At 46.1% G+C, this 15,074-nt stretch overlaps 1 protein-coding gene across 13 annotated transcripts in view; it reads left to right on the top strand.

Annotated features, from left to right (window-relative positions):
* The window catches only part of LOC119173336 (uncharacterized), a 763,312-nt gene that overhangs the window by 608,521 nt on the left and 139,717 nt on the right, over window positions 1–15,074 (top strand). Inside the window, exon 5 of one of the 13 annotated variants that reach the window (XM_075896120.1) lies at window positions 13,591–13,728. The exons of the other annotated variants lie outside the window; for them this stretch is intronic. Coding sequence (XP_075752235.1) covers window positions 13,591–13,696 — 106 coding nt within the window. The 3' untranslated portion in view covers window positions 13,697–13,728. Of the gene's footprint in view, window positions 1–13,590; window positions 13,729–15,074 lie in introns of those variants that run through there. 13 annotated transcript variants of the gene reach the window in all.

Genomic DNA, 15,074 nt, shown 5'->3' with positions numbered 1-15,074 from the left:
CAACAAGCTCACACTTTTTGTGTTCAAGGAGATAGCATCGGGCACACACGCTTGTTTCTGCAATTGCACCGACTGTCAGCTTTTCCTGCCACCCTAGACTGGGCACTACCTAGCCGTCCATCGCGACAAGAACTCGGTGCCTGAACGGGAAGAACGCCCGTGACTCGATTGACTGACTCAAGCATCCTTTCACAGTTTTTAACTCCGCAGCCCACTCCTTCCACGGTGCACTCTGGATGTCTGCTACGCCTCGCCGATTTCTGAGAGTCCCGAGGTTTCTGCATTCTGCAGAGGATGATGTGGCGACAGCTGTGCACGAATCTGCGCAGCCTCTCAGCCTGGCGGGACGCAGCCACTTGCCGCAACACGCTTACGGTAAGGGGCAGCGCCACCGCAGGCTCATCGGAGTATTACGTCTCAACTGGTGGCTCTATAATTCAAGCTGCCGATTTCGGTTGCATCCCTGCTTTTCTAGTCATTAGAATGCAGCAGTGGCATGCTCGCCTACTGCTTCTATCAAATTAACAAACGATCCCTGTGTTTTATATTGGGATGTGTCATTCTATTGATACGGTATTACACATACGGTTTTTCGATACTTCGAGCGTATTTCTTTAACCGCGAGAACGGTGAGCGTGCACAATGGCCTGAGGGAAAAGCAAGGGTGAAAAAACATTCAGCGGATCCCACGTACCCGGGAATCGACGTTATGCGAAGCATGCAGAGCGATGGTGACCATGTTGCATTTTTTTATCGAGCGACGCGTAATTAAACGACGCCAAATACAAGTACAAAATTTTCACGCACAGACTTGTGCTTAAGAGTTGCAGATGTTATTATAACCAGTTATTTGCACTTGCACAACGATGCCGACTAGAACATGTGTATTAGCAACCCCAGAAGATGATATGAAGCACGGCTGCTCGCGAGGTTGCTGTTCCTGGACACTGCTACATAAGTCAACTTCAGCACAAAGCAACACACTACAATTGACGTTGACCCGAGGGGATGGCCATATCAATTGAGTAGATGTGTAATATTTTTAAATTTGGCAGGCAGCAAAGCAACCACTATTGCCGTTTCAAGAAGATTAGCGTCTATTTGAAACGTAGTTTCGAGACCTGGCGTAGCTTTGTGGTAGAATGTTCTATTGCCACGCAGAATGGTTGGGTTTGATTCCAGCTAGGACCCTAACATTTAATATTTGCATTTGGTGGGCCGACGCTACCGATGTCGGGTATTTCTTAACACTCGCGTGTTAAAATTGCCCATGTGTGTTCTCGTTGTTTCTGGTTAGATACTAAGTAAAAATCACCTGAGGCCAATACCCGGATACCAGCGGCACATACCCGTCCATCCAGAATTGCCGTGGTGGTCTAGTGGCTGAGGTACTCGGCTGCTGACCCGCAGGTCGCGGGTCCTTATCCCGGCTGCGGCGGCTGCATTTACGATGGAGGCGGAAATGTAGTAGGCCCGTGTTTTCAGATTTGGGTTCATGTTAAAAAACCCCAGGTGGTTGAAATTTCCGGAGCCCTCCACTACGGCGTCTCTCATAATTGTATGGTGGTTCTGGGACGTTACACCACACATACTAGTCAACATACCCGTCCATGGGTATGTGCCACTCTCTGCCAGGAAGTGTTTGACGACTTACGCGACGAGATTGTGTCATAATTCATGTTTTCACCAGGGCGTTTTATTAATAAAACAATCTTACCATCCTACGCTGATTTTGGTCACGCCAAGTTGAGAGGGTGAACACGAAAGCACCCAAACGTAAGGAGCTAGCTAGATAGATATAGATGGGCTCAAGGTCGCTGAAGTTTGCTAAGAAAAGCTTCGCCTTAAAAACGTCAAAAAAATTAGACGGCAGCAGAGCCTCCGAGATGGCGCGCTGGCCCACTTGTACGCAATCTCGGAGGCTATTACGATGGCAAGCCATCGTTTCTTATCTGTGCAGCGCAGCCCTCTGAATGGCTTGTAACCATATGAAGTTATCATACCTTAAGAGATCATTCAAATTTATGACGCCACCACGCGAGGGTTTTTCTTCGCCCTAAAAAGGCCCTGTACACTTCTTCAGCACGGTCAGAAAGCGCTACCGATCGGTAGTAGGAGCTCCTGACAACACGCGAGCCAAATAGTCTAGCGCAGCACGTGACCTTAACTTCACAAGAAATCATCAAAGTCGCCTAAAAATTGCTTTCTCTTCTCTTGACAATTGAGAGAAGACTCTGAAATATCACACGTAGCAAACGCGTGTATCAGCCATTGGGTGATTTGAACATGCCACGCTTGGTCGTTACGGAGATCACCGCGAGAGGCCGGGACTTGTCTCCACGTGCGCGCGCGATCACTGTCGAGAAAGCCGCGCACTCAAAGAAAAAAAAAGAGAAAGTGCTGAAGGTGACGATGGTCGGTTGACGTAGTTTTTTGCCCCTGCCATTCCTCCCTGCTTAGGTTCTAGAACTTTCGTCGGAACGAGAGAAGAGAGAATGCGACTGCAACATGCGACAAATATTTGTGACTCCACTCACACCGGATCGATTCTTGAATTTTTGCAGCGTTAACTTCGTTTGAATATGAACTCTTTTAGTTGATTTAATTCATGGTTACTTGAAAAAGTGTTTCAGGGCCCCTTTAAGTGGACCGATTACAGAGTCAGTGCAAAAGCAGCACTGGTGTGTGATTCTTGAGGCCGTACAAAACTACGCTGCGTGCCTAAAGCTTTGAGGGTGGTGGGGCAGATCGATCGATTGACACAGGGTGTAACGTCCCCATTCGAACGCATGACTTTGAGAGGTGCCGTAGTGCAGGGCTCCGGAAATTTCGTCCACGAAGGTAAAGTGCCCCGGAATCCGAGCAAACAGGCCTACAGCATTTTCTCCTACAAGGGAAATGCAGCCGCCGCAGCCGGGATTTGATTCCGCAAACTGGGTCATCAGCCGAGTATCTTGAGTCAAGTTCTGCACCAGTTAGCAATGTTATTATTGTAGTTAGCAAAGAACTATATTTGGCGACAACTTTTTGTAGCAGCACACCCAAAGCTACGTGGGCGGAGCTTTGTACATGCACTACTACACAAAGTAGACCGTTTGTGGGTGATTTAGTTATCGGTTTCACAAGTGCATTTAACATCATCAACACCACGCAATAAACGTTATATTTGGTAGTAAATCAATAAAATGTTCCTTTTTAGGGTAAGAACAACAATTGAGCTTTATTGAAGAGATCAGGTTTATTTTTAAAAAGGCATGACCGATTACGAGCTGGGTGACTGAAAAACCAACGTTAATACAAGAAGCCATTTGTTAAATATCGGTACATACTGGGTCGTCGTTATTGTTTTAGCGGCGAACCTCCTTATTGCGTGGCCCATGCATACCCGTTGTCGTTGTGCGTAGCCACCTCTCGTTTGTTCTTGAACCGGCAATAGAGGGTGGTACTTGTACTACAAAACAATTGATTTGATTGAATAATATGTGGGGTTTAACGTCCCAAAACCACTATATGATTATGAGAGACGCCGTGGTAGAGGGCTCCGGAAATGTAGACCACCTGGGGTTCTTTAACGTGCACCCAAATCTGAGCACACGGGCCTACAACATTTCCACCTCCATCGGAAACGCAGCCGCCGCTGCCGGGATTCGAACCCGCGCCCTGCGTACTACATAACGAGTGCACATACGCTGAAAAATGCAAATGGTACGATACTACAGGGTGTTACTTGTAGAAAATATATATGAAAAGGTCAGTTTTATTGTAGTAAATTTTTAAACAATTGCTGTTCAGACTTTGTTGTTGTAGTGAGTGCCAACATAAGACATGGCCCCTTTGTTGAGTCCCATACTTCCCAACTTGCTGTATTCCGATGTAGTTTCATGCAATAACAGAGGTATTATGGAACAATTGAATATTATTTTCAAAATTTTGCGTTTGAAAACTACAAAATGATCATAGGGGGTGCCCTAGCGGAGGTCTCAAAAAAGTCATTGATATGATATCTTTTTATGGTGCACCTAAATGTATAAACACTAGCCTCTAGCATAAAGCCCACATCGAAATGCAGCCACCCCCGCCGAGATTTTGTTCCATATTTTAGGGTCGACAGTCGAGCACTATAACACCTATGGCACCGAAGTCGGTTGAACAGAGCAAAGAACTTGCACTGAGTCAAAGCGAGTTAAAAGCGTATTGGTTGTGAAAAGGCAAATCTATGCAAATGCCACTTATTGTAGTAAAACTACTTCTGCAAATTCAGCAGTAGGCATGTGCACGGGGGGACGCATGGGGGGGGGGGCTCCTAATCAACTAAATGGGGGGTGAAAATTGTGCCTCATACAAAGAAGTGATGAACGTCAGACTCTGCCCAGGCGGCACTGCAGAAAAAACCAACAGACCTGCGCTGGACGCACAGCACAGTCACAGTGAAAGCTAGAAGAGTGGTCTTCCAGAGCCTTTTTGAACACTGTTAAAGTGACGGCTACAAGTATATTTGTAGGGAGGCATCAATTTTTTTGCATGAATTTCCCACGCCAACTGTCATCATTGGCGTATAATAAAGCATATTTATTCTTACTGCCTAAGCCGTCCGAACAAAATGAAGCAAGCACTCAAGTCTCTACTTACCAAAGCCGTCAAATTAGCACGGGATTCTTCACTAATTGTTACTGGAGACTTCAACGCTCCCTAGCAAGCATAGATTTATAATTACAATACAAAAAAAGAGAAAGCCTTTGGCGAGGAGCAACAAACATAAAGTTAACACTCATCGCAGACCCAGCATTATCGACTGGATGTGGCACATCGACATGTCAGCACATAACTCCGGATATCTCTTTTGTGCGCAACGCTGCGGAGCCTACATGAGCTTACTTGAACAAAGTCTTTAGTAGTTATCATAATATATTAACTTATAAAGGGGGCAAAAAAGAGACGGAAATATCGAGTCACAGACTAGGCCTAATTTCTTAAAATCAGAAAGGAAACAAGGATTGCACAAGGTGAAAGGGGAAGCATATTGTGAGAAGCTACCCGGAGAAAAGAACCTGGACGAATAAACTTCGCAGCTGCGGGAGGTCGGTAGCCTTGCAACTAAAGAAGCGCTCATATCTCCCAATTGAAACGATAGGCTGCTAACTAGCGTACCTCATAGAAGCTAAACAATCGTGACGGAAGGGCCAGAGGCTAATTCGTAGGCTCCAAAAAGAAATTGCCGAAATTGATTCAGAGATAGAAGAACACTGCCAAACCATCTCTGGGCAACACCGTGATCAGTAACTTCAAATTTTTAGTGCTAAAAATACAGAGAGAAAAGAAAGAGGCGCAGACAACGTGAGCGCAAACTTCAAGCGACGTTTTTTTTGGAACACACATAATATATCAAGTCAAATCACGTCAATCTCATGCTTTCTTCTTGTAAATGTAAAGTGCTACCAAACATACACAAACAAGAAATTATAGAGTGAGCTACCGAACAGGTAAATGCACATGCGTAACTAGAACAGAGAAAAATACTTACGAAGCAACTTACAAAATACTAACGAAAACCCATCCACAAAAAAAGCATATGAAGCAAACTGAAACATCCATTGCGCATGCATGTTCTGGTGAAACTAAGAAAAGATGTAAGTTACGAACGTAAATTTCTTCTTATGAAGAACCATAGATGGTTGAATAAGGAACCTGGATATACTCACACACCTTGTAGACGAAACCAACACGAAATTAGGTCAGTGCAACACGTTAGGTGAAGTGGCACAGCATGATCCATCGAAGTCATAAATAGATGCACAGTTAGTGAATAGTTACCTCTACGTCGAAGACACACGGCAGCCACCCCTTCTTTCTTAGCGACACAGGCCCAAGCACCATTATGTTAGATGCTGAATTCGCATTTGCAATTGTCAGGGTGGCTTTACGCTACCTGACCCGAATATATGCTCCAGGACCCTACAAATAACAAACAACATGCCACGCAAATTGGAAGACAAGTCTGTGGAATAGTTAATGCAGTTAACTAATTATATGTGGAAGAGAGGTGAAGTTCCTAGTGAATGGAAACCCGTTAACACCATTTTAGTCCCAAAACCACACCCCGCCGTGGTGGTCTAGTGGCTAAGGTACGTGGCTGCTGACCGGCAAGCCGCGAGATAGAGTCACGGTTGCGGTGACTGCATTTTAGATGTAGGTGAAAATGCTGTAGGCCTTTGTGCTCAAATATGGGTTCACGTTGTAGAACTCCAGGTGGTCGTAATTTTCGGAGCCCTCCACTACGGTGTCTTTCATATTCATATGGTGGTTTTGGGACGTTAAACCCCACAAATGAACCGTCGTTATCACTCCTAAAAGCAAGCAAACCTCCTGGCTTTGAGAATATACGACCGATTTCACTCAGATCGTGCTTTGGAAAGGTTGCTGAAAATTTGATACTAAACATATATAGTAGGTACGTGATGAAGCACCACGTTTACTCTCACGCGAAGATAGTTTTCAGACAAGGTCTGGCTACGCAAGATGGCATGCTGCTACTCAAAAACCAAATAATCAGTCACAAGACAAGGGACAATACAAGTGACAATACGTAGAGAAAACTTTCAGGAATACTCATCATACCATCATACTTAACACCATTTCGAACATTGGTTTGTTTAGTAGATTTTATTAATAATTGGAAGCATATCTCTGCGGAAGGATGCAACGCTCATGGCTTAGGGCCTTTAGTAGGACACACTGAAGCTAAGCAACCAGGGCATACCTAAAAAGCAGCAATTTCGTCTACCCTTTTCAATATCTTTGTGATAGGCCTCACCAAGAAACTCGGAGACATGGGAGGCACAGAATACACTCTTTACTGAGATGACGTCAGGATATTGTGTACTCGAAGCAGCAATGGAGAAATAGAAGAAAATTTACAAGAAGCTGTAAACGTCACGAAAGAGAACCTCCTTCTCACGGGGCTTGAATTCTAACAAAAAAAATCTGAACTCCTGCTGTACAGACCTAAGAGAGAAGGCCGCCAATCCAGGGAACGGATTCCAACAGAGGACAACAATATAACGCCCAATACCTTGAACGGAAGCCTCATTCCAAAGGTGGATTCTATCCGGGTCTTGGGCTTAGTGATAGACGCCAATGGCTCCAAAAACCAAATCAATCACCGTATCTCTTAAAAAGTTCACAACAAAATCATGTTGTTTAAAAATTATTATTTATCGCCGACAAGGGCTCGGGCTGAATAACATTGTATGACAAGTTTACCCCTTTGCGTTATGCGAATTCGCCTTCGTAGCAGCCATCCACGAGTGGCAGATGTCCGAAAGAGACAAAGCCAATGCATTCCTGAGGAAGAAATCAAAGTAGCTCTTGGACTACCTGCGTACACCAAAACTGAAACACTCGTGCAGCTTGGGACGCATGATACGTTAAAAGAAATCGCTGAGGCACAAGAAATAGCCCAGTTCATTAGACTCACAACAACATAATCAGGAAGTCACGTCCTCAAACGAATTGGTACACAAAATACAGCGATAACGACCACAAAAAACTTCCCAACAATCTCAAGGACAATATCACAGTCTTGCATTTTCCCCATCCATATTCTCAGCAGAAGACAAGCCACAGCCAAAATTCTGCCAGAAAAAGCTTAAAGTTGTGCTAAGGAATGCTCGTTTTCGAAGTAAACGGTAAAGTTGAACTGGTGAAAAGGTGAACTTAGCCTGCACCTACACCGTAGATTTAGAAATAACCGAGCAAGTAGCCATTGGATTGGCACTTTTACACCCAAACAGATAGAGTATCCCTAGCTATTTTAGGGCAGCCGTGCAATCATTTGCCAAAGGAGAAATTTCTAGACCTGCTCTGGCAATCCTCAAGGAAAAAATGTCAAGCCACACACGATTATTTGGTTTCCTGTTCACACGGGAATAATACAGTGCTCCCGCGAACCTAAACGATTTAATGCTGCACGAGGCCTTTTCCACCATGCGGCTACACGGCAAGAAGATGCTGAGGGTTAACTAAATGCAAGGAAGACTTACTATCGTACAACGAGATAACGAAACATTAATTTCTATATAGAACTCAGGGTCTTTCTCCTTCGACACGGTAAAAATAAACAGAGCTCAAGTCATTGCACTAAGGTTTAATAGACAAGAACCTACACGAGCCCACAGTTAATTAACACGATTAGTCCGGAGTTTTCTGTTTCTAAAACGTCTGATAAATGCCATGACGGCACAAATATCGCTCATAAGCTTTGATGTTGCTCCGAGTTATGCAGCGAGAGCAACTGAAAAACAGTAGGTCGCCACTGCACGCAGTATTACATTAGAGGGACAATTATAGCCAGTTCAATAGAGTCGCGAAGTTGCTGAAAGACTACGTCCTTCGGTCACAACGTGAAAAGGGCGGGCTGCGGAATGGGCACTAGCGCAACCTATTGAAAATTATTAAAATTTTTTCCCTCATTCATTCACAATGCCATCCTTCGTCATTGTTCGGTGCAGAGTGATACCCGCTATACATTTGCAAGGAATTTTGTGCAGTTTTTGATAGTCTTGTTGACGACCGATGAAGAATTATGTCTAGCGCAATTTTATTGCGTTGTACCATTTGACCACCTACTCGTTACGCAATTAGCATTGTGTGACGCTGGCTGTTGCTATTCTATTCTGAAGGCTTTATCACACGCAATAATGTCATTTCTTTGGATTTACTTTTGGAGTGACACAATCAATGAATCACTCTCTGAAGGACGTTTCTGAAAGACGTTTCTGAATGCCAAAGCGTGGCATTGGTTCCAAGGCAGCGCATACGGTACATGGCCAACACCAAGCGCGGCCCTGATGTTCACGTTCGCGACGCTTCAAAGGGCTTACGACGATCGTTTCATAACCAGGTGGCCACGCCGGCAGGGTGCCACCGAAGCCGTTGCGAGTTACATCTACGACAAGCTTTGCCTTTCACAAACTTGCGACATGCGATACACCTCTTCTACAGCCAGACAGTGCATCATCGACGGGATCTATGACTCAATGCAGGTGCCCGTCTCGTCCACCTAAAACTACCCAGTTACCATCCCTATTCTTGTACGTAATGCAATAGAGTTGAAGGATACGTCTGATCACTTGGTGGTTACAGTTATCCCAAAGGAACCAAATTCACCGAGACCCAGATGCTATATATGTAGACGCTTTGTGCAATGACATGAAAACTGCTCACAAAGCCAACCTCAAGCCATGCACTATCAAGTACGTTCACTTCCAACTACTATGGTCCACGTCGACGACATAGGAAAGTGAAGGCTCTCATCAGTATCATTATAATATACTCACTGTGGACTACTTGTCGAAGTTGGTATAGTAGTGACGGCCGTGTCTTGCTTGCTGCTAGCCACGTCATCCAATTCCTGAGAAAGCCCTTTAAATGGCGACAATGTCTTCTTAGCAAGTTGGTCTCCGACCGATCGAACACCCGCCACAATAGGGAGATCCGCACTTACCTACAGCAAGCTGGGGTGGACCACTGCTTTGCGTCAACATACCATATAGTGGTGAACGGAGTGACAGAAAAGTCGAACTACAATATCCAGGCTTGACTCGCAACGTACTGCAAAAACCAGAAACGAGGTGAATCTGACTGGAATGATCATCTTCAAGCAGCTGCGTATGCAGTTAACATGACGGCACACAGTCCTGCAGGGATTCGGCCCTACGAGATTGTCTAAGGCCAGCTCTAGCAACTGAATGCAACACTGGGTTTGGAAACTCCCGTCAGAGTTGGGCGTCCTGTTGCACGCCAGACAATTAGTCGGAATCCGTCCTTGAGGCGTGTACAAGAATTGTACATGCTCAAACGACACTGAAGTGGTATTACGACCGACGCCACCATCCAGCTCCTCAATATTGTGTAGGTGATGAGGTGTGACTACCGCGGAGTGCACCATCGTCTTCAAGCAAACTCTGCCAAAAGTATGAACGCTCTTTCATTATCTGCGAGCGCTTGAGAGAGAACGCTTGGCGAGTATGGTTCACGGCTTTGGATGAGTGCACAGATAATGAAAACGAAATAACTTGGCGGTGCATGTGTGGCGAATAAAGAGCTGCATACGTCAGAAAACGTCACCTTGGTTCGTGTTTTTCTTACAGGAGGAGGCAAGCTGCAGCGTGGACTAGTGTAGTGATGACAAAGTGGTGATAAGGATATTTGGCGAGAGGGGGAGAACGGAAAACGGAAGAGTATGAAGCTTTGACTGCGACGGCGTTTATTCGAGAGAGGACCTCACAAAAAGAACGGGCAGAGCCTGCACACAGATGATGACGTTAACACAATGGCACTGAGGACAAAGAAGCAAACGGATGATGGTGATGTAAAGGCCAAACGCCCACTATATATATATATATATATATATATATATATATATATATATATATATATATAAAGGAAAACTACAAACTACCGATCGGCGAAGAAACCAGACCGAACGCCGTTTCTTGTTTTCAACTTCTTCTTCTTCCTTGCAGTACTAGTCTGCACACGTTTATTCCTTTTCTTTTTCAACATACTCCCGCCCCCCAGTAGCGTCGCTCAATTCCAGTCTGTACAATTTCTGTACTGGTTTTCTGAAAATCTTCCCGTCTTGAGCTTTCACTCGGCAAGCTCGTATTATTTCATCTTGCCCAGGGTAACGTCTCTGATTCGCCCAAGGAGCCAAACTCCTCTGAAAATACCAGGCTCTTCGATTATCATCACGTCATTTACTCAAAGGCAGTTGCTGGGATGAGCTGGGTATAGGTGAAGTGCCCGTAGTTCTAATGAATACTCTTTTTTCCGTCGCATCCACATATGATACATCATCTTCTGTCGGTATCTCAGCTTTTTGCTGGTGTCTCTTCAACCAGCTTGAGCACTGATGGCATCGTAGTCATTGTTGCTCTGATCTGGAGGCGCTAACAATGAACGTCCAACAGGAAAATGCGCTTGACATATCGGAGAGGACTCTTTGGCGTCGGTATACGTGTAGGTGGTCTTGAATTAACAACCGCTTCTACCTCTAGTAGCATCGTTTCAGCTTGTTCGCTGCTGAGCTTGTTTTTTCCCATCACCTTGCGCAACGATGACTTGACAGTCCGAACAAGTCTCTCCCACCAACCGCCCCACCAAGGTGCACCTGGCACGATAAACTTCCACTCTATGCGGTAGTTCAGCAGAAAAGATGCGAACGGAGAGCTCTTCATGACATTCCAGACGTTCCTGAGGTCCCATGACGCTCTCTTGAAGGCGAGAGCGTTATCCGAATACATTGTTGCGGGTACTCCTCTGCGAGCAAGAAACCCCCGGAACGCTAGCAAGAAGGCGCTGGTTGAGATCGCACTCGTCAGTTCAAGGTGTACTGCTCTAGTCGTCGCACATGGGAACAGCAGGATATAAGCTTTTGATGTGTCACCATGTAGCTCACGTTGCTTTATATATAGTGGACCTGCAAAGTCCAATCCTACTGCATCAAATGGCCGTGACGATAGAAGATGGTCTTCAGACATCGGCGCATATTGCACGTTCCCAGGTTTCACATTGTACCTTGGGCATGGAAAGCATTTGTTGATGATTCACTTGACTTCTTGTTGAGCGCGGATGATTCAATACCGCTGTCGTATTTGCATCATGGTGTTTGCCACACCACCATGCAAAGCTCTACAGTGAGCCTCAATCACCACCAGAGATGTGAAAGGATGTCTTTGTGGCAGTATGACTGGATGTTTTTCGTCATATGTGGCGTCCATTTTCTCGAGTCGTCCTTCAAGCCAAAGCTGTCTGTTTTGGTCCAAGAAAGGGTGAAGACTGGGGGGCGGGAGTCCAAGCTGCGGTTGTTCGACGTCGTTCGCGAACACTTCCAGCTGAACATATCGGACCCAAAACATTTCAGACTTGCTTAGCTCCCGTGCTAAAATTGTTTCACTGAGCAAAGTTTGAAGTCGACGGCATCGATCCACAAAGCAAAAGACCCAGGCAGTGACGCGCAAGAGCTTCTGCAGGTCGCTATGCTTGCTTATATCAATCACCGGGTGTAAGTTCCTGGATGACGCATGAAGAAAAACATGTTGCGTCTCAATCTCTGCCTCTTCGTTTATCGGTTTTTACTGATTACGTTCTGAAGGCACGCTTGATTTTGGCTGGGACAACCATTCAGGTCCATGCCACCAATAGCGACATGCACGTACAGTCCTTATCGGTAAGCTTCTAGTCAGTACATTCACCGGGTTGTCTTCAACCGGGCAGTAGCGCCATAACGCTTTTTCAGTTTTTTGCGCTATTTCCCGATGTGGCATATAATATATGGTGTGATCTCGATCCCGAAGAGTATCCTTAGGCACCATTTCCGCGTGACCCATCTTGAGATATTGCCGGATTACTGTGTCATATCGCTGCAACATTCCTTCCATCGTTGATAGCCTCCGTGTTATTCTTTGTAGACGTGATAGCGCAATTTCCCGGTTGCTCCCTAGGAGCGGTTTCTTATCTTCCTTCCAAGGCAACGCCACTGTGTATCTGTCGCTTTTCTTGCTAATGGTTTTATGTAATCGTGCAACAGACTCATGGGAGGAAGGTGCCGTTGAATCTGCGATGCCCATTGCTTCTGGTTGCCAAAAAGATTGCAAGATCTGCGAGGTTGATTCGTCATCAACAATTGCTTGTACTTTCAAAATGCAGACCATTAGGCTAGAGCTGCAGTCAAGAAAGGCTTTTTGGTGACTGGGTTTTTGTAGTGTCCATCCGAAAGCTGTATCTATTGCTACCAGTCCTGGAACTTCTGCACTTTTGACGATGCGTCCTGACATGATTTGCCAGAGGTGGTCACCACTGATCAACAAGCTGAGGCTATTTTTCGTTTCCGCATCAAACTTCTTTTCGTCCGCAATGACCTTGCCTTCAAGACGCAGGTTCTGAACGAAATGGCTGTCAGCTTTCGGGAAAGCAATATCGTGGCAGATAACTGGAACAACGATTGCGCGCACCGTGCAGGTTTCAGAACCGTGTTGACTACGCAGAGGAACTTCCAACACTTGACGTCTTTCCACAGTACTTGGTGATGAACAGCCAAACGTATTCAGCGCAATTTCAGTTTCTCCCAGCACCTGTAGGTGTAATGTCCTGGCGAGATCTTCCGTGACGAAGGATCGCTGGCTCCCTCCGTCGAGAATCCCTCGGACATACCTTGTGTTGCCGTTTTTGATGACAAAGGCGCGAAACGTTTGTAGATATACTTCACAGTGATTTGTTGTGCCCCCGCTCAGTGAATCCTTCTCACACAGCATAACTGATTGTGACGACACCATTCCTACTGTGCTGTCGGAGGAGTCAACTGGACAAGAAGGTGTAGCTGTTTGGTTCGATGTATAGTGCGGGTCGCGATTACTTGATGCGTGCCTCCCATGGCAACTCGAGCAGGTGAGTTTGACGTGGCAAAAACGTGCTTGATGTCCTCGGGACGTGCATCGATAGCAACGGTTGTCTTTTGCAAGCATTCCTTTCTTCGTATCGATGGCAAGGTTCACGTCACAAGCGCCGGTGCCATGTTTCTTCGACTTGCAGAAAAAACACTCACCCCAGCTGTTCGATGTGCTGTGTAGTACGGAAACTGGGCTGGTGCAGCCGCTTCGAGTCCTCTGTGCACGGTCATCCAGCAGTCGGTCATTAAAGGGCATGCACTGCTCCCGACTTTCTGGCTCTATACGTGTAAAGGTGAGCAGCTCCTTTAACTCCGCATCAGATGTAGCAGCTGCCACGCTTGGCTCAAAGACATTCGCAGCAGACCCGTTTTCTCTTAGTGCCTGACTGCGCTTTGCGCGTGTGTAGGCCAAAATAATGTCGTACGGTAGGGCTTCCTGCAAAATGTCAATCAGCATAGCGGAAAAGCTAAGCGTCGCTACATTTAGTGCAGTTAGATAACGGATATTCATTTGCACAGCATCGTAAAGTCGCCTAAGGCTGCGAACGTCGCTTCCCGACTTGACGCGGGGTAGATTGCGAAGCGCTGCTAGGTGGTGCTGCTCGATGCGTTTTCGATCTCCGAAGCGTTTCTTCAATAACTCGATGGCGTCTGCATAACAGGCTTCGGAAGTTGGAAAACCACATATCGCAGCTGCCGCTTCACCCGCAAGATAATGACGTAGATAAAAGAACTTCGTTGTTGTTGACAAAGCGTTGTTCAGGTGAACAGTTTGCTCAAACTGCTCCCAGAAAGCCGACCATTCATGTATATCACCTCTCAATGTTGTCATACCACGGTTCGGCAGCCTTGGGCCAATTGCGGTTGGCACGTCAGATGGTGATATGTTTGCGTTCTGAGAAGCAGCCGCTGCTGTACTGTCTCCATGTTGCAAACCGTCTATCTTGCAGCGAATCTCAGCGAGCATGTTTATAGCTTTGTCGTTATACTCTGCTGCCGCGATATACTCAGCTTCCAGCTCCTCGTCCGCTACGTGCTCCTCGAGCGCATCATTGATCTTCGAGAGCTCGTTGTTGCTTGCTGACAAACGATCATAAATACCTGTGAGTTTGGGCTTGTCCGCGGTAGGGTCACTTAGCAGTGACGTTGCTTCTTGCAGGAGCTTGGTGTTCTGGGCTCGTCGAGCAGAGCACTTGGTCTTGAGGTGACCTGTCGGATTCAGTGAGGGAGTCTAGTCCGGTCTACGCCAATCAGGAACGATTCGTTGCAGTCCTCGCCGCCCGCAAAACGACGCGGTCGAGTAGAAGGTCCCCTTGAGTCGTGCGATGAAGGAGACGTGTCTGCACGAGGGGTTTCGGCACCACGATGTAAAGAAAAACTACAGATCGGCGAAGAAACCAGACCAATTGCCGTTTCTTGTTTCCAACTTCTTCTTCTTCTTCCTTGCAGTACTAGTCTACTGCATACGTTTATTCCTTTTCTTTTTCAACAATATATATATATATATATATATATATATATATATATATATATTGCCTGCACGAGCCGCTCTTGCTCTTCTTACGAAGAGGGCGACCCACTAGAAGGCCCTGAAGAAGGCTTCGCTACGACTACCCCGGCTACAAAA

This window comes from Rhipicephalus microplus, chromosome 5 (genome assembly GCF_043290135.1).
Source record: "Rhipicephalus microplus isolate Deutch F79 chromosome 5, USDA_Rmic, whole genome shotgun sequence".
Taxonomy (NCBI): domain Eukaryota; kingdom Metazoa; phylum Arthropoda; class Arachnida; order Ixodida; family Ixodidae; genus Rhipicephalus; species Rhipicephalus microplus.
The sequence above is the reverse complement of the archived record's forward strand: the minus strand, read 5'-3'. Positions and strand labels throughout refer to the sequence as shown.